The following is a 24,834-nucleotide window of genomic DNA, read 5'->3' on the forward strand; positions in this document are numbered from 1 at the left end:
GAGCTCCGCAAACCACAGCTCTGCGATGTCGGTGCAGCAGGCCCAGCACTCTGGAGCTCCAAACTGCGATCCATGGTAAGGCATCGCCCCCCCCCCCCCCCCCCCCCCCATGTATCCAGCGCCGCACCGCCGCTGCTGGATCTCTGGTCGTTCCCGGCAGGAAATGCCGCGCCAATCCAGTAGGTAGCCCGCGGGGGGGGGGGGGGCGCGAGGGCGCGACTCGAACAATAGTCGCATCCTCTCCAGGAAGCAACTGAAGGACGGTATCCCCCTTACCCCCTCCCCCCCACTTAAAAGACAAAAAAAATCCCAAAAAACACACCTCAAACATAACAAAAAAGAAAAAAGATACCGACTGAAAGCGCAGGCAGCTATGACAGTGCCACCGGATGTCCCGTGGCTCATTGGAGTTTTCAGGACCAAGGAAAACCAACCGGTAATGTAAAATGGCCACCAAACTTTATTAAGCGTGGTCTGGCTTCTTAAAAGTGTCACCACCCCTTCCCCTCCATGCTCTCTAAAGGACTTACCATACACTGTGCCAGCTGTCTTACCTTCCTCTTCATCGTGGGTGTGAATTTCAGACAGCGCTCCCCCGCTTTTCCTCGCCCCCGCCTTTGTGGTGGGTGGGTGGGTGTGTGGGTGTCGCTGACGGTCGATCTAGCTTGTGGTGTTTCAGGCGAGCGTCCTCGAGCTTAAAGGTCGAAGACAGTCGCTCAAAGGTCGCGTCAGTGGGACAGACCCTTAATTTGAATGCAAGAGCATCCTTCCTTACTTGTACACAATTCTTCAGGCGTGTATTTGTACAGCATCTTGTAAATTTCCACCAACATTTATTTTTCAAACTGATGATTCACCTTAAACCTAGAGATATAGGTTTAAGGTGAGGGGGGAAAGATTTAATAGGAACCTGACGGACAACTTTTTCGCACAGCGAGCAGTAGGTATATGGAACGAGCTGGCAGAGGAGGTAATTAGGGCAGGAGCTTTAGCAACATTCAAACAACATTTGGGCATGTATGTGGATAGGAAAGGTTTGGAGGAGTATGTTCAAAACATGGACAAGTGTGAATAATGTATATTGGGCATCTTAGTTGGCATAGACAAGTTGGGCCAAAGGGCCTGTTTCTGTGCTGCATGACCGATGATAAGCAATGTAAGAAATAACTAGGGAGAAAATTAACAGTCTCAATCTAGATCGCGATCAGCACGAGTGCGGAAAATTTTGTTTTGCAAGTGATTAAAATAATCGTCCCTTCTACTTGCCAATTTATTTTTCCACTTGTTAATGCATCCATTAATTTAGTCGCCTTTTAAAATTTTTGCTTGTCTTTAGCTACATTTCTTGCTCTCGTGCCTCCTAATTGGGTGCAAGAATTAGTCCAAGTACCATTTTTGTAGATTTCCAGCAAATGTAAATCGTGATGTTACCCCATTGAGGGCAGAAAATAGAATTGTGTTGCTCTCTGAAGCAGGAAAGAAAGGTATATTGAAGGAGTTCTTCAAAGTAATATTATTTTATTTGTCTTGAGATACAGATATCAGTGAATCTGGTATTTCAGCAAAGAGCGCATCAACAACATCAGAAACCGCTTCAGCCTATGTGGCCGAAAGAAAGAGAAGAACACTTCCACAGCTTCCAATAGAAGATAAAATTGTAGAAGGCCAAAGGTCAAAAGATTCCCTTGCTTTAAGTGCAGCAAAGCCCAGACGAGAAATAGATGAAAAGCAAGACACTGAGCTCCCTGAGAAAGAAACTACAACACCACCTCACCAAAAAGACAAGCAAAAGGAACACACTAATGCAACACGGCCAGCAGATGGCTCCAGTATTAAAACCAACAATGCTGGAAATATTCGCAATGAAACTGCAAACAGTAAGGAAGCAGCGGTGTTTCATTCTAGTAATTCCACACAGCCTATTAAAGCAAAAGCAGATGCTATTAGGGGAATATCGGCAACAAGGCAATCTTCACCTAAAACTCAACAACAGGGCCACAAAGAAAATTTATACCATAGGAGCGCTTCTAAAACAATGACTTCTAGTAAGCATTTACTTAGCACTGCCAACCAAACTGACAAAAGCAGAGGAGCATCATCAAGGCAAGTGGTCTCCCAAAAATCTAACGTTCAGGAATCAAAACTAGCAATTTCGGCGAGCGCTTCAGATAAAGCAGTAATTCAAAGTGAAGATAAACAGAATAAATCAGAAGAGTCTGACAGAGGGCACAATTCTAAAGGTGCAGACACAGAAAAGAAAGATTCTCATAGAACCTTGGTCAGACAGGGAAGTTTCACTATAGAAAAGCCAAGTGGTAATGTGCCCTCGGAACTCATACCTCGTATCACTGTGCAGTCTGGTTTATCTGGTGATGCACATAAAACCACATGCAGGGAGAGAAGTAATTCTATTGGAGCAGATTCCACCACTGGCACTACTGCATTGTTGAAGGATACAGAGGCAGTGATGGCTTTTCTAGAAGCAAAGCTAAAGGACAAGAACAAGCTGGACGGTGAAGCAGAAACTCCAAGCTACCACAGGGATAACTCAATTTCCCCAGAATCCGATGTGGACACTGCTAGTACTATTAGCTTAGTTGGTGGAGATGTAGAAAAGAAATCTCTTCAAAAACGGAGAACTCTGAGTAACCTTCACAAGGAGAAAAGTTTCACAAAATCTCCTAAGGATCAGTCAAGAGCTGTTGTAACCAATGTTAGAGAAAAATTTGTAGATAGGAAAGCCAAAACTCGTGGATCAGAGCCTAATATTAGAACAGAGCCACGCAGATCAATCCAAACCACTGGAAGAGTGAGACAGGCCTCCTTTGACTTGACTGATGATGACCAAACTTCAAGTTTACCTCAGTCCACCATCTCTGATTTTCTTTCTTCAGATCAGGAGACCTATTCCAGTCGATCACAAGGGCGGACATCATTTACATCCACAGATGAGCTATTGCATTCTAAACTGGCCAGCAATAAATTATCCAAGACAAAAACTACTGCTGTTGGCTCAGCAAGCAAATCGACCACACTACCAAAGCCTCGACCAACCAGAGCATCTATTTTACGGAGGGCACGCCTTGGAGATGTATCAGATAATGAATTAGCTGATGCAGATAAAGTTTCAGTGGTATCTGAAGTATCTACAACCAGTTCCACTACATCGAAGCCACCGACGGGCAGAAAAACACCCTCTCGATTAGATCTCCTTGCTCAACCACGACGCAACCGATTGGGTTCCATATCAGCTCGCAGTGACTCTGAAGCAACAATAACTAGGAGTAGTGGTGGTCGAAACAGTGACTCCTCCATTCGGAGTAACTTGCGTGGCATATCAATGATAGATAGCAAAGTTTCTCCCCGACTTCGTGCTAATAGTATTTCAAGAATGCCTGATTCTTCCAAGAGCAAAATATCTGCTATGGGACAAGCTTCCCCATCAGGTAATCTCTTAAGCAATTCTTGTACAAATCCATGATTATTAAACAATGGAGGAAATAATTTATATGATATTCTCAAAGTATATTAACTGTCAGCATCTTTGCCACTTTAAAAAATCAGTATATTTTAATAGAAAAATTATTTTAATTAAAATTGTTAAAGATTTTATTTTTTGCTTAATCTGCATTTGTTCAATTATCTAAGAAATATAAATGCATTGTTTGAATTTATGTATGTTATGGCATCCAAATAGAGGGTTTGATTCGGAAACTATTTTAAAATCTGGAGGTTTTATGATTAAACTGGATATAAAAAAACATTTAACTTGTTAAACTTTAATTTCCTTTCACACAATGGTGTACCCAAATTGACCGTGTTACTTATGCATTTAGTTATATTGCAAGGTCCAAGATGGAGGCGCTTTCCTACAGATTATGCTTCAACCTCTGAAGATGAATTTGGGTCAAATCGAAGTTCACCTAAACATAGCCGTTTAAGAACCAGTACTGCACTGAGGAGCACTAAGCTGCAAAGTGGTAACGTGACACCATCAACCAACATGCTGCTGAAAAATAAGATGAAGGAGCAGGATGACTACATAAGAGACTGGACTGCTCACAGTGAGGAAATTGCCAGGTATCTTTCAATATCAAAGTAGGTGTTCTGTGTACTAATTTTGTTAATAATCCTTGATATAATCATAAATTGGAATCTTCTAATTTGGACTTTTTTTAGAAGGATTAATCAATTAACGAAATGTTTTGATTTTTATTTTGTACATTTTCTCATTCTTTGCAATTTATTTAAATAGTAATGGTAAAATATATCGTTCAGTAAATAATCACATCCCACTGTTGCCTTAGCTAATTAGCCATTTTATACATGTTGACTTAAACAGTTTTTGCAGTGTGCTAATGAGTTCTGGAGGCATGACCATGCCTCCATCTAGCATTTCTATCAAATCAAACCTTGGCCAGTGCTATTATTTTCCTGATGCCAGTAAACCATGTCTACAAACATACGGTCAGATAACTAAAGTTCAAGTCAGTGATTAAATTTGGAAACTACTTGTGCAAGGCTTTGAAGTTACCACTGAACCAACTGAATGCTAAAGTAATCTACCACAAATTTGTCATCTGATATGAAACCTATGAAGATTCAAGATTATATATAGTGTAAATTGATAGTCCATTTCATAGAAGATCATAATTTGTTGTTTTGCAAGTATTAAGAAAATTCTGGAAATAAAACATTCTATTTTCAATATGGCAGCAGTGCTATGTTTAAAACAAAAAGTAAATTTCCATCACAATGTAAGACTATTCTTTTTATTTAGCTGCCAGAGTTTTCTATAAAATTTGGGACTATTGCAATTATGTTAGTTAATTTGGACAATGCTGTAAGATGAACGGTTAACATATTCCAAACAAATCCTTTTAACTATTTAAAGATAAAGGTTAATCCATTTATTTTAACGTGTCCGTTTTTCCCAGGCTGTATGAACATAGTAATGCGCTATATAAAAAAAAATCCAGCAATGCTGAAAATCTGTCATAAAAAGAGTGCTGAAAAGAAGCAGGCTAAACAGCATCTGCGGGAAGGAAAATTGAGTGAACATATTAGCTGAATGATGAAAATGTATTAACCTAAAAGCATAACTCAGTTTCAATTTCTCTAAAATGAAGCACTTTACATTTAAACATTTCTGTTTCTTTAAACACGTTAGTTTGTAATTAAAAGAAAAATACAGTAGTAAAAGATTATTAAGTGATGTGCTTTTAGTGTACATAATTGATTTGATTTTCTTCCCAACATGTTTATAACATGGCTTTCAGAATATTATAGTTGTATATATTTTTTTTATTTTCATGTGGCACTTGAGCCTTTCTAAAACTGAATTCAGAATCTCAAAATTCCAGTGTTTAGCTCACTGTTCCTCAGCGAATAAGCTTATTTAGCTCACTGTTACTCAGCTTGGACGAGGGGGATTGAAGGCTTTGTGGCTGTTTGCAGATGATATGAAAATAGGTGGAAGGGCAGGGAATGTAGAAAAAGCAGGTACTCTTTTTAAGGAGTGGTCAGAGAAGTGGCAGATGAAATATAGTGTAACAAAGTGTGGAGTCATGCATTTTGGTAGCAGGAATGAAGGCGTAGACTGTTTTCTAAATGGGGAGAGAATCCAGAAATAGGAGGTGCAAAGGGACTTGGGAGTGCTGGTGCAGAATTCCCAACAAGTTAATCTGCAAGTCGAATCGGTAGTAAAGAAAGCAAACACAATTTCCAGCATTTATTTCAAGAGGGCTTGTATACAAAAACAGGGATGTAATGCTGAGGCTCCAAATGGTGCTGGTAAGGCTGCGTTTGGAATATTGTGAGCAATTCTGGGCACCATATCTGAGGAAGGATGTGCTGGCTCTGGAGAGGGTCCAGAGGAGGTTTACATTAATTATCCCAGCACTGAGTAGGTTAACCTATGATGAGCATTTGTCATCACTGGGCCTGTACTCGCTGGAGTTTAGAAGAATGATGGAACCTCTTGAAATAAGAGGCGAATAAGAAGGGAAGAGACAAAGACTTAAGACTTTTGCCTTCCATCACAGTGAGGAGTATTCAACTCACTATGGTGGATGTTAATTTGTGTTTTTTGTGTTTTTTTGTCATTTTTTTAACTATATGTAGGACTGCAAAGCAACGAAATTTCGTTCAGACCGCAAGGTCTGAATGGCAATAAAGGCTACTTTTACTTTGACTTTGAAACACACAGAATAGTAAAAATAGTGGATGTGGGGAGGATGTTTCCACTAGTGGGAGTGTCTTGGACTAGAGGTCATAGCCTCAGAATTAAAGGACGTTTTTTTAGGAAGGAGACAAGGTTAAATTTCTTTAATCAGAGGGTGGTGAATCTGTGGAATTCTTTGCCACTGGAGACCGTCAGTGGATATTCTTAAGGCAGAGATAGATAGATTCTTGATTAATACAGGTGTCAGAGGTTATAGGGAGAAGGCAGGAGAATGGGGTTTGGAGGGAGAGATAGATCAGCCATGATTGAATGGTGGGGTAGACTTGATGGGCAGAATGGCCTAATTCTACTCCCATCGTTTATGACCTTATGAATGCATTACTATTGCAGTCGGGATAATTACCCTGCAATCCCCTCAGTCATGAAAAACGCTGCAGTTATTTTGTGTGATAGTATTGATTTTCTTTCTCTGCAAAACCAGAAGGCCAAACTAAAAGGATTATTTTTTAAATATTGCTCTACTAGCTCATTTCAGCTGTGGATGGATTAGTTGCCCAAAATCCTGTATGTATTTAACTCTAGTGGTAGCTGTAATTAATTACTCTCAGAATGGTAATTGTACAAGAAGTGTGGGATCCTTCATACATTAACAAAGCAGATGATTTGACTTAAGGGATCAAGCATTAAATGGTGCTTCCTCTGGACCAGTTGGGATAATGAGTATTACCGATGAATATACAAGCAGTGTATAAACTCGTGGGCCAAAGTTGTATTTCCATGGAAGCAAAAGAGACATGTTACAAATGAAGTTTCCATGTTGGCAATCAATCCCACTTAATAGCTTGGATCAACAGTGTACTATCAGAGGCTTGTGTAAACGTGTTCTAAATTCTCAGTGCTACAACCTTGACATTAGTTAGTTTAGCAAACACTTAAGAAAAGATCCCAGTTCATTTTTTGTTCCTCCATAGAATAAAATCTTTAAAATAATATGGACAATGGAATATTTATTCCAGCCACTTGTAAATGATTATTTGTACTTGATTGATCCACCAGGGAAGAGCTACTGAAGTTAAATAGTCTACTTAATATCAGAACATATTGACCTTCTATTTGACGCCATGGATTTTGTATGCGATTTGTCAAAGTAGATTGCGATGATATGGAGGGCCAGTGTATATGGATGGTTTTAGCGTAGATGGCATGTGTTATCAGAGGCTGATTGAGAAACTGAGGCAGTTAAGAGTTAAGTATCCAGAGTCGCAAATTGGCCATGCTGGGTGGGTTAATAGTTTACTTGCTATTGCGAGGATTAGCTCTACTTTATTTCCTGCATGGAGGAAGGCGAATGACTCGGACTGACATGTTTAGATTGGGTCAGATCCCTTACTTAACGTTAAAGGAGGTCTCAGTCTTTCATTTCTGACCACCTGCTGCATGTGGCAGTATTTGGTGCCAATTGAACAGATTACATCCTTTAATGGTGCTGCAACTTCCCAGTAGCCACTGAGCATTGCTGTATGGGAGTGTTGATAATGCCCTTGGTCTTCTGTTATGTCCTAAAAATGGCCCTCCAAGTGCAAAAGAGCTGGCATCATTGGGATTGAAAAAGAATGCTAAGATTTGGATAAAGATAAAGTGGGAAACCAACATCTTAAGGGATTTCTGCACCATCTTTGACAATGGTCTCTGGTGGGTGATTGCTTAAACACTGGGCCTTTTCTTCCAAATTGTCACATGTACCTAAGGCACACTCGGGATTTGCTGACTATGATTCTCCGCTGCCTATTGTTTGAGGTTTTTTGCAATATGTGTCTGCGATGTCTCTGCCCTATTTGAATAACTCGCGCTGTGTATTGTGCAGAAAACGTGTATATATAATGCAAGTCTTAATTTTGGGTTGGAATGGTGACGGTTTGGGACATAAAACACCAGTTTAGTGTGGATACTCAATTGGTAAATAGAATTTGGCTTCAGCTGTTCAAGGGTCATTCAATTCTGTCCGGAACTTTAATTAGGCACTTGAAGCATTGCTCCTGGCATTAATTCCTCTAGTCACCACATCATTAGTGCTGTGTCTGTCTTCCTCAGGCTTTCTGGCCCCCAGAAATGCATGACTACTGCTAGTCCAATTCAAGGTTAAATGTGAGAATCTGAATGCCCGATCCAGTAGTTAGTTTGCTGCAACTGCAGTGTGGATTCCCAAAACTTTCAAATGATTTCAAGCAGTATTTGTGGACAGTTTCAGAACAACACACACATTTAAGGTGGTAGCAGCTTGGGTCAAAATTACATGGGTCTCTTGTGCATCATTATACCATTACATAGTTTACTCAGTTATCAAATTTGCCTTTTAACCTCCTGGAATATGTTATTAGTTGAAAATGGAACTAACATTCGGCCCATTGAGCCTGCTCTGCCATTTGATCATGGCTGATCTACTTTTCCCTCTCAACCCCATTCTCCTGGCTTCTCCCCATAACATTTGACACCCTTATTAACCAAGAACCTATCAATCTCCACTTTAAACATTCCCAATTACGGCCTCAACAGGCAAATAGAATGGAGATAAGGACATTTTCTATAGCCAGAGGTTGGTGAATCTGTGAATGGGGATTTAGGGGAGGGCACCAGTAAACGGGGATTTTGTGGGAGGGCACCAGTAAATGGGGAATTAAGGGAGGGCACCAGTAAATGGGGAATTAGGGGAGGGCACCAGTAAATGGGGAATTAGGGGAGGGCACCAGTAAATGGGGATTTAGGGAGGGGCACCAGTAAAAAAGAGGTTGGGCAGACTTTATTGTGGAAGTGGTGTGCCTCAATCAGTATATGAAACTGAGAATAAACGTTGTGGGGTGTATAAAATCACAAGGGGAATAGGGTAAATATATATAGGCTTTTTCAAACATTGGGGAATCAAGAAACGGAGATCATTGTTTGAAGAGGAAAAAAAAACTTTATAAATCAGAGTATTGAGTATAGAAGCTGGGATGTAATGTTAAAATTGTACAAGGCATTGATGAGACCAAATCTGGAGTATGGTGTACAATTTTGGTCACCCAATTATAGGAAGGATGTCAACAAAATAGAGAGAGTACAGAGGAGATTTACTAGAATGTTGCCTGGGTTTCAACAACTAAGTTACAGAGATAGGTTGAATAAGTTAGGTCTTTATTCTCTGGAGCGCAGAAGGTTAAGGGGGGGACTTGATAGAGGTCTTTAAAATGATGAGAGGGATAGACAGAGTTGATGTGGACAAGCTTTTCCCTTTGAGAATAGGGAAGATTCAAACAAGAGAACATGACTTCAGAATTAAGGGACAGAAGTTTAGGGGTAATATGAGGGGGAACTTCTTTACTCAGAGAGTGGAGGGTTATGGTAGCGATGTGGAATGAGCTTCCAGTGGAAGTGGTGGAGATGGCCTGTTTCCGTGCTGTAATTGTTATATGGTTATATGGTTATAACATTTATTTCAAATATTATGTAATACTATGCTTACAGCAAATAATGTAATCACTAATGGAATAACAAAATGTCTTACCAACCATGTTCGCAGGCATTTTAACAAGTTATGGATCTGTACTTGAGCAATATACAATCTGCTGGAGGAACTCAGTCGAGTGTACTCTTACTTGATCTGGAAGAAAGCTTTCCTTTCCAGTTCAGGTTGGAATATACAATTTATTTGGAGGAAGAGAGGCAATCAATGTTACTCTATAGTTGTAAAGCACTTAAAATTTGAGCTTTTATTGTTATTTAAGAAAATGCTCTGTTTATTACTAATGAAATGTAGTGGGTAATACTTCAGGATTTGGTGTGCATTTATTTTCTCAGGATCAGTCAAGATCTGGCCAAGGATCTGGCCATCCTTGCACGTGAAATCCATGATGTGGCAGGTGAGATAGATTCTGTGAGTTCATCAGGCACAGCCCCTAGTACCACAGTAAGCACTGCTGCCACCACCCCAGGTTCAACCATTGATACAAGGGAAGAGGTAGGAGACCTTCATGGAGGAATGCCTAAGGTTCTTGATTTTTTATTTCCTTTTTTTGTTCTAGCTTTCCATCCTGCGTACTATAAACACGTTTCATGTTAATTGGCTCTTCTTGACTATTTGGTTCAATTATTTGACTAGCATTCAATAATGTACAATAACATTAAGCTTTTGAAGCTAAATTGCAATAGATGCTCAAGTGAGATGTTAAAAAAATTGATGGCAAAATTAAAGTGTTTATCGTATTTTGCATTAACACATGAACATTATATTCACCTGTTTTGTCTTTTCACTCATTAACTAGGTTAGCTACTCATCTTTCATTCATAAGTAGTTTGGCTCCTTAAAGAATGTCATCATGTTGGCCAAATCTTGATGTAAATTGTGTATAACTTGCCCTTTAAAATGGTTTTGCAAAATAGCTAAAGCATACCACGTTTTGAACAGGCTCTTTGGCCCAACTTTCCCACGCCGACCAACATGTCCCATCTACACTAGTCACACCTGCCTATATCCCTCTAAACCTATCCTATTAATGTACCTGTCTAAATGTTTCTTAAACGTTGTGATAGTACCTGCCTCAACCAGCAGCTTGTTCCATACACCCACCACCCATAGTGGGGAAAAAGTTACCCCTCAGATTCCTATTAAATCTTTCCCCCTCACTTTAAACCTATGTCCTCTGGTTCTCGATTTCCCTTCTCTGGGCAGGAGACTGTGTTTATCCAATCTATTCCTCTCATGATTTTGTACGCCTCTATAAGATCACCCCTCATCCTCCTGTGCTCAAAGGAATAGAGGAATAGCCTGCTCTTCTTATAGCTCAAGCCACTCCATTGTAGATTGCTGTTGAGCAGTGGGATTATTCTTTGCTTCATCGTGGAATTGTAAATAATATTTCTAATGGCATAAAATGTATCTATGCTTTGAATTTTAATCTCCATGCTGATCATTTCCACTCCTGGTGGCAATCAATGGAGCACTAGTCTTTGACTAAACCTAACTTTTGTGATGCTGAATGAAAGATTTTTGTGTTTATGTGGCAGATGCAAAACCAAAAAAGCTATTGTTAGAATTTGACTTTGCAATCTGGTACATTCCAATTAAAACACAAGATCAAAAAATTGAGCTTTTTTTGGCCTGAAATGTTAATTTCAAACCACGCTCTTCTGTGTTTTTGAGAATACAATTTCAGAATCAAATGCTGGACCATGTATCCTACTTGGTCATTATTTTGTCGGTGCAATGAATTTAAAATTGTGATTTAATTCTATAAAAGTGTTACAGTTGACTTGATTATCTTGGGTGCTGGAAAAGAGCATGACCACAACAATCATCTTTGGTTACTATGGCTATAAACAGGTGTATCCTCTGCACCAACCAAATCTTCAGCAGACTGGCCAGTCTGCAGATCAATTTGGATCATGCACCTGTACAGTAAAGTGCAATTATGCACTTTCTAGCTCTGACTCTAATCCCATCGTTTGCTCCACAATCTTAATGAGCCTTGACCGACAGTCATGGCACATGCACTGGAGCAGGAGCAGCTGAAAGTGTCCAGCATTTCACAATTATTTACGAGTACAACTTTTCTTGAACTTCACGGAGAAATGTCAACTGATTTCAGGAGCACAATTGATGCTGTCTCAGCATAGTTCAAAGGTCAGTACATTGTCACATGTACCAATTAAGGTACAGTGAAACAGCTAAGTTAACCCTTGTTTGCAATACCTGCTGGGCTGGGTGACGACCTAAAGAAGTCAGCTTGTCAGTGCAATGAGGCGTTTTCACCCATGTGAAGTTCGAGAGCCAGAATGTATTGCAAAGCTACATGCAAATGATTCATTCTGACATAGCCTCCAACTCCTTGAAAACTAGTTAATCAGTCAACTGTAAACCCATCTCTTCACATTTTGTGACCAGCAGGTGACATGTTGCATTGATACCTTACTGTCTAGTGGGATGATTATAAATTGGGCACATTGGGAATTGGGAAAAATTGGGAAAAAGGGAGACGTTACTCACTGTGACATTTTAACTAACAACAAAAACAAAACAATTAAGAATATCTTTTAAATGTGATCCACTTAAAACAAATTTTCCCAGAGATCTATCATAAAGCATCACAACTTCATATGTCGATGTATAACAAGTGTAAATGTATTTTGCATTTTACTGTATAAAATACTGAAAACTGCTAAACAATCATTGGGTCAACTGGTCAAAATAAAATATCTCTCCATAAATTAGCATAAATGCACTATACGAGTAGATAAAGGGATTAAACATTTGATGTTAATTTTGATGTTTTCACTAAAAGCAGAATGTTAAAGCAACCAGCAAAAGACCTTAAATGAACAATGCAGTTCATTAAGTGCAGGTTTTCACTGTTTGCAATAATTGAAAAGTTTGAAGGCCTAGAAAATTAATCCTGATAGAAAATCATAATATAAACCAAAATTGGTGTGCATATTGTTTAACAAGAAAATTTAGACTTCTAAAAGGAGGTGTGGGGAAAGAGGTGATTGTAAATATGGAATCCTTCAGACTTTTCTACTGCAAGATACCAATCCAATATAAATGTATGTTATCTTTAAGCTAGAAAAAACAGTTTGGGATGTTTTTGAGATTTTTTCAATTCTTTTACCTAGTTGAATGTAGACGTATATGCCATTATTACCCAGGAGTTGCAGTAACATTTTTTTTTCTGGTCAGTTGGTTGATCGTGTTTTTGATGAAAGTTTGAACTTCAGAAAAATTCCTCCAGTGCCATGTATAAAACCAGCAGCTGGAAATGGTCGACCAAGTGAAACCAGATCTCGAATTTTAGAAGCTGCTGATCAGGCTGCAACAAAGAGGAAGACGTGGAATAGAGATGAAGTAAGAATTCCAACAGTTTGAACTTATTTATAGAAAACTGTTGGGTCCTCGTCACACGGGAGACCTGATCGCCCATTGCAATATTGCACCACTCACCCATAGCCGTCTCTGTCTCTGTCTCGCTCGTGCTCTCTCTCTGTCTCTTGACCTAGCCCCTCCCCCCGTCACTCTGGTCTGTGAGATGTCATTGTGATGTCATCCCTGCAACTGTCAGAAACCTCTCATAGCACAGTAACAGTTATTCTGAGAATTTGGGTTTTTTGAAATGTTTCAATATCAATAACATGTAATATAACATCAAATCTGAAGGAAACTTGACAGGATCGACCACGGGACAAAGGTGTGTAAGGTGATGCAAAAATGTATGCTCTCCCGTGTACTGTTTTGGCATAGGTCCCCCCTTTATTCCCAAATCTTGAGTTTTTATGTTTAAATATATAAAATGTCTTGTAAAATATAACATCAAATGTGAAGAAACGTGATATGAACGACCACGGGAAAAGCTATAAGATTCTGCTAACTTTTTCACTATATTGTGTACCGTTTTGGTGTAGTTCCTTGATCTCACAGACAGACAAACAAGATGAGACTTTTAATAGTATATAGATAATCCTTGATAACAACAGAAGTAGACCAAACAGCTCCTTGAACCTTTTGCTGGACATAAGCTCTACTTCCCACGGGCTATCTCTTTTTCCCTCATCACGTAAATTAAACTTTTTGTTCCATTCTTAATGCAGCTGAGACCCTTAAATCTTCCCATAACTCTACTGAGTGTATCCTGACACGTACCATCCTTTGCCCACTATCATGTGTTCTTGGCGAGATTCATTGGATATTGGTTCTCCCAACAATTCTTCATATTTTAAATACTTCACCCAGTATTAAAGGACCTTAACCACTCTCTTTCTGACATCTTTTGGATCAGAACAACTGACTGTATTTCTCAACTGACAATTGTTATATGTTATATCCTCTATAAGATCACCCCTCAACCCCCTGCATTCCAATAAATAGATCATCTGCCTACTCACCCTCTCCCTATAGCTCAGACCCTGAAGTCTTGACAACATCCTCATAAATCCTCTCTGTACCCTTTCCAGCTTAACAACATTTTTCCTATAACATGGTGCCCAGAACTGAACACAGTACCCTAACTGTGACCTCACCAACTTCTTATTTAACTGCAACATGACGTCCCAACTCTGACTGATGAAGGCCAATGTACCAAAAGCCTTTTTGACCACCCTATCTACCTGTGACTCCGCCTTCAAGGAACCCTGCACCTGCACTCCTTGATCCCTGTGCACTACAACACTCCCCAGAGACCTACCATTCACTGTGTAGGTCCTGCCGATGTTAGACTTCCCAAAATGCAACACCTCACATTTCTCTGCTTTAAACTTTGTTCAACCATGATAGCTGTCACCAAGTTTCTATGTGTTGTATTCTAGAATACCCTTTCTAGTGTTAAAAGAAGAATGGAAAATGGGAAAAATGAAGACTAGAAAGGGTATTCTAGAATCTTCATTTTTCCCATTTTCCATTCTTCTTTTAACACTAACTTAAATATCGCCCACTTAACATTTCCTCATTTGAGTAGGGTTTCATTAATTAACTTACCTACGATACGATATTACTTTATTGTCAGAACAAAGTCTGAAATTTGTTTTGCATCGCAGCAGCTCCATTTACAGCATCGCATAAAAGATAAAAGAGACTTGAAAAGTCATGCATTAAGACATCAAGACAGGATCCAAAAATACATACATTCAACACAACATTACAATAACAGAAGACAACATTTGAGGGCCATCAGCATGCTTTTTATCTGGGATTAAGCGCCGTATTTAGTTCGAGGATTGACTGGTGCACAAAAGAGTGCTTCAGTCTAACCTTATTAAATTTTGGAACCCTATATCTCCAGTTTGATGGTAACAAATTGTACTCGCTGTTCAGAACGTGGTTGGGGTCAGAAGAAATATTGTTGGCCATCCTTAATAAGTTTTTATGGTAGGATGATTCATACAATTTGTGAAGTGGTTGACCTACAATCTTTGCGCAGATTTTTATTTGTTGGAGCAGTTTTGATTTTGTAGTAGCAGACAAACTCTTGTACCATGTAATCGTACAGTATTGCAAAACACTCATTATCACAGCGGTAGAAAATAACAAAAGGATTTGACTACTTGCTCCGAAAGATCTAAGTCGGTGGAGAAACCAGATTCTTTGTTTTGTCTTATTGCAAATCTTATCAATGTGGTCATTCCATGATAACTGATGATCTATGATACCTGACTAGTATCATAGGAGTCGGGACTAAAATCCAGGGAGCTGAGTGAGTCCCATCATGACAGCTGACGAAAGCAACATCATTTTTGTCTTTGTAATAATGACCATAAAAACTGCTTGAATGTCATATAGATCCTTCTGGTTTACAAATGTCCTTCAGGAGAGGAAATCTGCTATACTGCTGTATATATCTGTGCAATGCATATGACAATGAATTTCTCTGAAATGGCCTAACAAGCCTTGGAAAAATTGTAAGTTGGTGTTCCTTGTGTAAATATTAGCTCATTTTTCAACTTAACTTAACAAGTAAGGGAGAGTTGATCAGTTGCAGTTTTGGTTTTGGCTCAATCTTTTGATGGAAACCTCCTGATTTTCTATTGTGTCTTTATGATTACTGGCAGTGCCCTAATTCAAACATACTTTTGTTTGGTAAAATGTAATACCTAGATAAACATGGTTACTGGTGATCGCTCAGTGATGATATGTTTTATATTTTAGGTTGTTTTAGACAGTTTGATGCTGACCTCGGTATCACAGTTATCGCAGAAAATACGCCACACAATGGAGAAAACTGCTCTGAAGATCAGGTAATAAAAGAGCTTTTGTGTATGTATATGTGCATATGTATTAGAAGACACACATTTATAGTTCAGTTGTACTGTGCAGTTTCCATTGCTGAAAAATAGTTTTGGTTCCTTAACAGAACCCAGTGAAAGACATTGCATTTCAGGTATGAATTGCCCAAATGTAATTACAATTTGTGGTGACAAATCAACTCTCAGTAGGCCTAGTCCAATCTGGGAGCACTAATATTGCAAGTATTCTATGACTTACAACATCTTCAAAGGTTCTTAAGTACAGAGGCACAGATGGTTACATTGCATATAAGGTATGAGCATTGAAGAGGTAAAGATCCAATGAAAATGGTACTGAAAAGCAATTGGACATAGTCTTATAGCATGGAAACAGGCCCTTTGGCCCAACTCATTCATGGCAAGATGAGCATCTATGTTAGTCCCATTTGCCTCCGTCTGCCCTATATCTGAACCTTTCCTATCCATCTACTTGTCCAAATGTATTTTAAATGTTGTCATTGTACTTGTCTCAACCACTTCTTCTGGTAGATTGTTCCATTTACATACCACCATCTATGTAAAAAAAAAAAAAGCCCAGTCTCGGGTATCTAGTAAATATTTCCCCCCTCACCTTAAATCTGTGGTTCTACTTGATTCCGAAACTCTGGGTAAAAATACTCTGCATTCACCTGGGTCAATGCCCCTAATAATGTCCATATAATATTATAATAATGTCCATATAACATCCACTTTCAATTACCTTGCACCTTTAGCATGTTTTTCTGTACATTTGGGGGGGGGGGGGGGGGGGGGGGGGGGGGGGTGGGGGGGGTATGATCGCAGAACTTAATTTTAAGGTTTTAATCTGCCAACACATCAGCAGGGTTAGTTTTTTTGTGTCTACCTTCGGTTCCTTCTTACACAAATATCATATCCATTTACGTCTGAAGAAAGGTCTCAACCTGAAACGTCGCCCATTCCTTTTCTTCAAAGATGCTGCCTCACCTACTGAGTTGCTCCTGCATTTTGTGTCTACCATCCATTTACTTCTGTTCTGTACTGCATGTGATATCATGTAGACCTTTAGTGCCATCTAGAGGTGCACACATTCAACATGTTCATCCCTTTGAAAAATATGAATTTTACTTTAGAAACATGGTGATGTTTCTAATGTAAAATTTATATTTTTCAAAGGGATAACCATTTTGAATGTGTGCACCTCTAGATGGCACTAAAGGTCTATGCAGTATCACATGCAGTACAGAATAGAAGTAAATGGATAAGAAAGAACTGCAGATGCTGGAAAATCAAAGGTAGACGAAAATGCTGGAGAAACTCAGCGGGTGCAGCAGCATCTATGGAGCGAAGGAAATAGGCAACTTTTCGGGCTGAAACCCTTCTTCAGACTAAAGTAAATGGATAATTAGATATGATATTTGTGTAAGAAGGAACTGCAGATGCTGGTTTAAACCGAAGATAGACAGAAAAAGCTGGAGTAACTCAGCGGGACAGGCAGCATCTCTGGAGAGAAGGAATGGGTGATGTTTCTGGTCGAGACCCTACTTAATACATTTGGGATATGACAAATTGATTAGCGTATAATAATAATAATAATGCCATTTTATTGTCACTATACACATGTACAATGAGATTAAAACCAGCTCCTACTCAGTGCAGACATGTAATTAATCAAAAAACAAAGACAAAAACAAAGGGGGGGGGGATAAGGTGCACAGTTCTGCAGCGCTATATACATACCTATAAAAAAGACAATGGATGAATAGAGTGAATAAATAGGATTCCTATATGCAATTACAGTACAAATTACAGTAGGTGGATAGATGGAAGTCCGGGAGTTTGGCTGTGAAGTCAATACATGTATGAGTTCAGGGAGGTTATGGCTTTTGGAAAGCAACTGTTTTTGAATCTGTTTGTCCTTGTTCTGATGCACCTATAGCGCCTCCCTGAGGGCAGCAGGTCGAACAGGCCAAACGCAGGATGGGAGCTGTCCTTGATGATGTTCTTCGCCCTGCTGAGACAGCGGGAGACGTACATGTCCATCAGAGAGGGGAGAGGGGAGAGGGCAGCCAGTGATCTTCTGTGCTGCCCTAACTACCCTCTGACGTCTCTCCCTGTCTGCCATGGTGCAGCTGCCATACCATGCTGTAATGCAATATGTCAGCAGGCTCTCAGTGGACGAGCGGTAGAAGGTCAGCAGCAGGTTGGAGTCCAGGTTGTGCTTCCTGAGGACCCTCAGGAAGTGCAGCCGCTGCTGAGTTTTCTTGATAACTGCCGTGATGTTATCTGTCCAGGAGATGTCAGCAGAGATGAGGACGCCAAGAAACCGGAATGTGTTGACCCTCTCCACACACTCGCCGTTGATGTATAGGGGGGCTAAGTCGGTGCTGTGCCTCCTGAAGTCGACAATGAGCTCTTTTGTTTTCTTGGTGTTCAGAGCCAGGTTGTTTTCTGAGCACCAGGCTGTCAACTTCAGGACTTCCTCTCTGTAGGCTGCCTCGTCTCCCCTTGAGATGAGTCCGACTACTGTAGTGTCATCAGCAAACTTGACGATGCGGTTGTTGTTGTGGGCCGGACTACAGTCGTAGGTGTAGAGACAGTATAGGAGGGGACTTAGCACACAGCCCTGTGGGGAGCCGGTACTCAACATGCGAGTGGAGGAGAGGTGGGGGCCGAGTCTCACAGTCTGGGGCCGGTTGGTGAGAAAGTCCTTTATCCAGGCACATGTGAGAGTGGGGAGGCCGAGAGTGACCAGTTTGTCGATGAGAATGTCCGGAATGATAGTATTGAAAGCTGAGCTGTAATCCACAAAGAGCATCCGGACGTAGCTCTGCCCCTGCTCCAGGTGGCTCAGCACAGAGTGGAGAGCTACGGTGATGGCGTCTTCTGTGGATCTGTTTGTGCGATAGGCGAATTGGTGAGGGTCGAAGTCTGGAGGGAGATAGTCCTTGATGTGCTGGAGGACCAATCTCTCAAAGCACTTCGTGATTACCGGAGTGAGGGCCACGGGACGGTAGTCATTAAGGCTGGTGATGGGAGACTTCTTCGGCACTGGGATGATTGTGGCTGATTTTAGGCAGGACGGGATAACTGCCTGGTCCAGGGAGAGGTTGAAGATTCTGGTGAAGATGACGGTGAGCTGGTGGGCACACGCTTTGAGCACCTTACCAGGTACTCCGTCTGGGCTGGAAGCCTTCTTGGGGTTCACTGCCAGGAGCACCCGTCTGACATCGTGCTCCCTTACAGTGAGTGGAGTAGTACAGGTGCCAGGTAAGGGTGGGAGCAAGTCTGTAGCAGATGAATGCTGCTGTTGTGATGTTTCAAAGCGGGAAGAGAAGCAATTTAGCTTCTCTGCCAGCGGCGCACTCAGGTCTTTTGTCGTTGTGGCACAGCCTCTGTAGTTTGTGATGTCTTGTATGCCCCGCCATACCTCCCGTGTATTATTGCTGGACAGATGGGACTCTATGCTCCTCTTTTGGTCCGCCTTGGCTTTTTTAATTCCACTTCTCAGATCGGCTCGAGCAGCCCTGTACAGAGCTCTGTCACCTGACCCGAAGGCAGCATCGCGGGCTCTGAGGAGTGTGCGGACCTGGCTGGACATCCAGGGTTTCTGGTTTAGGAAAACCCGTATGTTTTTGTCCACAGTCACATTTCCGATGCAGAACTTGATATAATCCAGTACCGTTTCTGTGAATGTTTCCAGATCCTAGTGTTCAAATATGTCCCAGTTTGTCTGTGTAAAGCAGTCCTGTAGTTTGGAGAGTGCATTTTCAGGCCAGGTTGTAACAGACTTTATGGTGGGCCTGGTACTGCGTCTGAGGGGGGTGTAGGCTGGGGAGAGCAGGAGGGAGAGATGATCTGACTGGCTGAGTTGGGGGAGGGGAATGGCTCTATACGCGTGCTTGATATTGGTGTAGACATGATCCAGCGTGTTCTCCCCTCTAGTAGAACACTTGACATGTTGATAAAATTTCGGCAGTACAGTCTTCAAGTTGGCCTTATTAAAGTCTCCTGCAATTATGTGAACACCATCGGGGTGGGCCCCGCTGCTGTTCGTAAATGGTGTTCAGCAGGAGAGAGAGTGCCGTGCTTACATTGGCGTCGGGTGGAATATACACTGACAATACTGTTAGTTCTCTCGGTAGAAAAAAAGGCCGGCATCTTACAGACATGTACTCTAGGTCAGGGGAACAATGTTTGTCTATGATATCTATCTATCTATATACTTTTAAAACTCTGAGTGGGTGTGTGTGTGTGTCATTTGGCATGCGAAACATATCTCGTCGAAAACCAGATACCGAAACAGGAAAATGTTTACATATTTCAGTAGAGATTTTCTTTGTGAATTTAGAAATCCACTTCTCTGTACATTTGGTACATTATTTTCCTGACTTTTAAATTAAAATTGTTGACCAATATGACCGCTGCCCAGCTGCTGATGTTACAATAACAGTGAAATCTTTACATCTTCTGGTAGAAATTTTTCTTATGATTTCAAAAATCCAATCCTCTATTGATTTGGTTAATTATTTCCCAAGATATTTACTAAAATTTATAACCAAACTGACATGAAAAAAAAATATTAAGGTTGCCCAGCTGCTGACCTCACAATGCCCTTCCCTCTCCCCCCTCCCTCCCCTTCCCTCTTCCCCCCCCCGTCTCCTCTGCCCCCCCCCTCTCCTCTCCCCCCCTTCCCTCCCCCCCCTCTCTCCTCTCCCCCCTTCCCTCTCCCCCCCCCCTCCCCGCATCTTTCCCTCTCTCCCCTTCCCTCTCCCCCCCTTACCTCCCCCCCTTCCCTCTCCCCCCTTCCCAGAGCTCCCCCCCCTTTCTCCCCCCCTTCCCTCTCCCCCCTTCCCTCTCCGCCCCCTTCCCTCTCCCCCCCCTTCCCTCTCCCTTCCCTTCCCCTCTCCCCCCCTTTCCCCTCCCTCCCCCTTCCCTCTCTCTCCCCCTTCCCTCTTCCCCCCTTCCCTCTTCCCTCCCTTCTGTCCCCCCCCTTCCCTCTCCCCTTCCCTCTCCCCCCCTTTCCTCTCCCCTTCCCCTCTCCCCCCCCCTTCCTCTCCCCCCCTTTCCTCTCCCCCCCCTCCCTCTCCCCCACCTTCCCTCTCCCCCCCTTCCCCTCTCCCCCCCTCCCTCTCCCCCCCCCTTCTCCTCCCCCCCCCCTCCCTCTCCCCCCCCCTTCCCTCTCCCCCCCCTTCCCCCTCCCCCCCCCTTCCCTCTCCCCCCCCTTCCCTCCGCCCCCCCCTTTCATCCCGCTTCCCTCTCCATCTCCCCCCCCCTCCCTCTTTCCCCCTTTCCTCTTCCCCCCCTTCCCTCGCCCCCCCCCCTTCCTCTCCCCCCCTCACTCTCCCCCCCCCCCCCTTCCCTCTCAACCCCCCTTCCTTCTCCCCCCCCCCTTCCCTCTCCCCCCCCTTCCACCGCTCCCCCCTTCCCTCTCCCCCCCTTCCTCCTCCCCCCCCCTTCCCTCTCTCCCCCCTTCTTCCCTCCCCCCCTTCCCTCTCCCCCCCTTCCCTCTCCCCCTCCCCCTTGTCCCCTGCCCTCTACCCCCTGCCTCCCTCCCCCCCTTCCTCTCCCTCTTCCCCCCTTCCCTCTCCCCCCCCTTCCCCTCTTCCCCCCCTCCCTCTCCCCCCCTTTCCCTCTCCCCTCTTCCCTCTCCCCACCCTTCCTCCCCCCCCCTTCCCTCTCCCCCCCTCCCTTCCCTCCCTTCCCTCCCTCCCTTCCCTCTCCCCCCCTTCCCCCTCCCCCCCCTCCCTCTCCCTCCCCTTCTCCCCTCTCCCCCCCCCCCTCTCCCCCTCCTTCCTCCCCCCCTTCCCTCTCCCCCCCCCCTTCCTCTCTCCCCGCCCCCCTCCCTCTCCACCCCCCTTCCCTCTCTCCCCCCCCTTCCCTCCCCCTCCTTCCCTCTCCCCCCTCCCCTTCCCTCTCCCCCCTCCTTCCCTCTCTCCCCCCCTTCCCCATCAATTTGGCTTTCCCTCTCTCCCCCCCTTCCCTCTCCCCCCCCCCTTCCCTCTCCCCCCCTTTCCTCTCTCTCCCCCCCTTCCCTCTCCCCCCCCTTCTCTCTCCCCCCTATCCCCTCCCCCCCTCCTCTTCCCTCTCCCCCCTCCTTCCCTCTTCCCTCCCTTCTTTCTCTCCCCCCCCTTCCCTCTCCTTCTCTCTCTCCCTTTTTCCCCCCCCCCCCCCCCCCCCCTTTCCCCTTCCCCTCCTCTCTTTCCCCCCCCCTCCCCCCCCCCTCCCCCCCCCCCCCCCTCCCTCTCCCCCCCCCCTTCCCTCTCCCCCCCTTTCCCCCCCTGTTCCCCCGGTCCCTCCTCCCTCCCCTCCCCTCCCCTCCCCCCCCTTCCCTCTCCCCCCCCTTCCTCTCTCCCCCCCCTTCCTCTCCCCCCTTTCCCGTCTCTCCCCCCCTTCCCTCTCCCCCCCTTCCCGCCCTCCCTTTCCCCCTTCTTCCCTCTCCCCCCCCCTCCTCACCCCTCCCCTTCCCTTCTCCCCCCTTCCCCTCCCCCCCCTTCCCTCTCCCCCCCCTCCCTCTCCTCCCCCCCTCCGTCTCCCCCCCTTCCCTTCCCTCTCCTCCCCTTCCCCCCTATCTCTCCCCCCCTCCCCCCTCCCTCTCCCCCCCCTTCCCCTCCCCCTCCCCCCTTCCTATCCCCCTCCCTCCCTCTCCCCTCCCCCTTCCTCTCCCCCCCTCTCCCCCCCTTCCCCCTCTGCTCCCCTCCCTCTCTTCCCCCCCCCTCTCTCCCCCCCTCCCCTTCCCCCTCCTTCTCCTCTCCCCTCTCCCTCTCCCCGCCCTCTCCCCCCCTTCCCTCTCCCCCCCCCTTCCCTCCCTCCCCCCTCCCCTCTCCCCCCCCCCACTTCCCTCTCCGATCCCCCTATCCCCCCCCCTCTCCCTCCCCCCTCTCCCCTCTCCCTTCCCTCCCTCTCCCCCTCCCTCCCTCCCTCCTCCCCCCCTCTCTCCCTTATCTCTCCTCTCTCCCCCCCCCCTTTCCCCCTTCCGTGCTCTCTCCCCCCCCCCGTTCCCTCTCTCCCCCCCCCCCCCGACCGTTCCCTCTCCCCCCCCCCCCCCCCCCCCCCTACCCTCCCCCTCTCCCCCCCCGTCTCCCTCTCTCCCCGTCCCCCCCCCTCCCCTCCTCCTCCCCCCCCCCCCCCCCGGTTCCCTCACCCGCTGAGTTTCTCTCCAGCATTTTTGTGTACCGTGGCACTTTACTTGTTTGTTGCTTGTAAAACAAGGGAAAATTCACGCAATTTGACCAATTAAATAAACATTTTGAACCATTATTTGAAATGTATTTCTAAAGATGACTCTTTGAAGAATTTTACCGAAGTACAGAAGCAATGTGGGAAGTCAAAGGAAAGAGAAGTTTGTTCATCAGTTGAGTAAAGAAAACATGGAAATTGCTCATTTTATTCTATTGTTGTGTTAACAGTGAATCTCTAAAATTTACACTTTCTGTTTGTAGGGTTTTATTTAAAAATGAAGATAGAAACTGGGAAGAAATAGAATGCAAAATGCGTTCTGAAAGTGAAGTTCCTATCCTGAAAACTTCAAATAAGGTGGGAAAGGTGATAACCCATAACATGTTTTAGATTGATAATTGCTAACTTGATAGCTTCTATCTTTTCTATAAGTCAATATTACAGCCGCTAAGTTAATTTTAAATCAAGAAAGTTGAGGTAGAAATTTAAATTAAACAACAGTAACTTTGTAATAGACAGAAAACATGGAAACAGGACATTAGGTCCACCACCTTCCTGTTTATCAGTGGACACATCTATATTAATCCTATTTTCCAATATTCATGATTGTTAATTCGTTTTGAAGCCTTGTGGGTTTACCAATTATTCATAAATAGCTGCGGTCACAGCACTGAGCCTTGCGGTACCCCACTAGTCACTGCCTGCCATTCTGAAAGGGACCCATTAAGGGACTGATCTGATTACTATGAGAATGGCATAGATTTAATGGGCCAAATGGCTGGGCTCGTCTGTTGTACGAGAAACAATAAGAAGTTCGCATTGAATGGACCAGGCTGTTTACTTAAATGGCAGCACTTTTTCTCCACTTCGTACTTCATGTTGTAATGGCAACACAAAGCTTTACTGAACTCTCTAATTAGTGCAATTACAATATTGTGATTCTTAAAGGTACTTTAATGTTACTGTTAATATCTTGTTATTTACCAAGATGTGTTAATTATAGCCCTTAGGTTGTTATGTGTTCTGAGAGTCCTTATTTTAAAGCTCCTTGGAACAGCTCTGCAAAGTTAGTTTCACTTTATATGATTAACATAAGAATAAAGCTTGCAGATATTAAGTTTAACCAGATTTCTCATGATACGACTCTTTTAATTTGTGGATATTCTATTTTGAATTCATCAGTCATCTGTGGTAGACTGATTTTTCCAGTGTGGTCCAGGGCACAATCTTCCATCGGGAGCATTTGTTCATTCAACTTGGCAATCTTAGATGATTGCCAGGTTGTAGGGCCTTCACCATGCAGGTGACAAGAGAGTTATTGAGAAAATGAGCCTCCCCAGCCACAGTTCAATCACTGTCAAACCTATTTAAATTGTCTGTTGATCTTAATTCACTATCTTATGGTTTGTCATTCTATATTCATTATATAAATCATAATAGACAATAGGTGCAGGAGTAGGCCATTCGAGCCAGCACCGCCATTCAATGTGATCATGGCTGATCATCCTCAATCAGTACCCTGTTCCTGCCTTCTCCCCATATCCCCTGACTCCGCTATTTTTAAGAGCCCTATCGAGCTCTCTCTTGAAAGCATCCAGAGAACCTGCCTCCACCGCCCTCTGAGGCAGAGAATTCCACAGACTCGCCACTCTCTGTGAGGAAAAAGTTTCCTCGTCTCCGTTCTAAATGGCTTACTCCTTATTTTTAAACTT

The 24,834-nt window shown here is 43.6% G+C and overlaps 1 protein-coding gene across 4 annotated transcripts in view; it reads left to right on the top strand.

Annotated features, from left to right (window-relative positions):
- The window catches only part of cep170aa (centrosomal protein 170Aa), a 93,840-nt gene that overhangs the window by 60,392 nt on the left and 8,614 nt on the right, over positions 1-24,834 (top strand). The window contains exons 14-19 of one of the 4 annotated variants that reach the window (XM_055639309.1): positions 1,533-3,446; positions 3,837-4,098; positions 10,019-10,178; positions 12,894-13,058; positions 15,849-15,937; positions 23,386-23,479. In XM_055639309.1, the coding sequence (XP_055495284.1) occupies positions 1,533-3,446; positions 3,837-4,098; positions 10,019-10,178; positions 12,894-13,058; positions 15,849-15,937; positions 23,386-23,479 (2,684 nt within the window). Of the gene's footprint in view, positions 1-1,532; positions 3,447-3,836; positions 4,099-10,018; positions 10,209-12,893; positions 13,059-15,848; positions 15,938-23,385; positions 23,480-24,834 lie in introns of all 4 variants that reach the window. The other 3 variants (XM_055639307.1, XM_055639308.1, XM_055639310.1) reach the window with 3 other exon arrangements.

This window comes from Leucoraja erinacea, chromosome 8 (genome assembly GCF_028641065.1).
Source record: "Leucoraja erinacea ecotype New England chromosome 8, Leri_hhj_1, whole genome shotgun sequence".
Lineage (NCBI taxonomy): Eukaryota > Metazoa > Chordata > Chondrichthyes > Rajiformes > Rajidae > Leucoraja > Leucoraja erinaceus.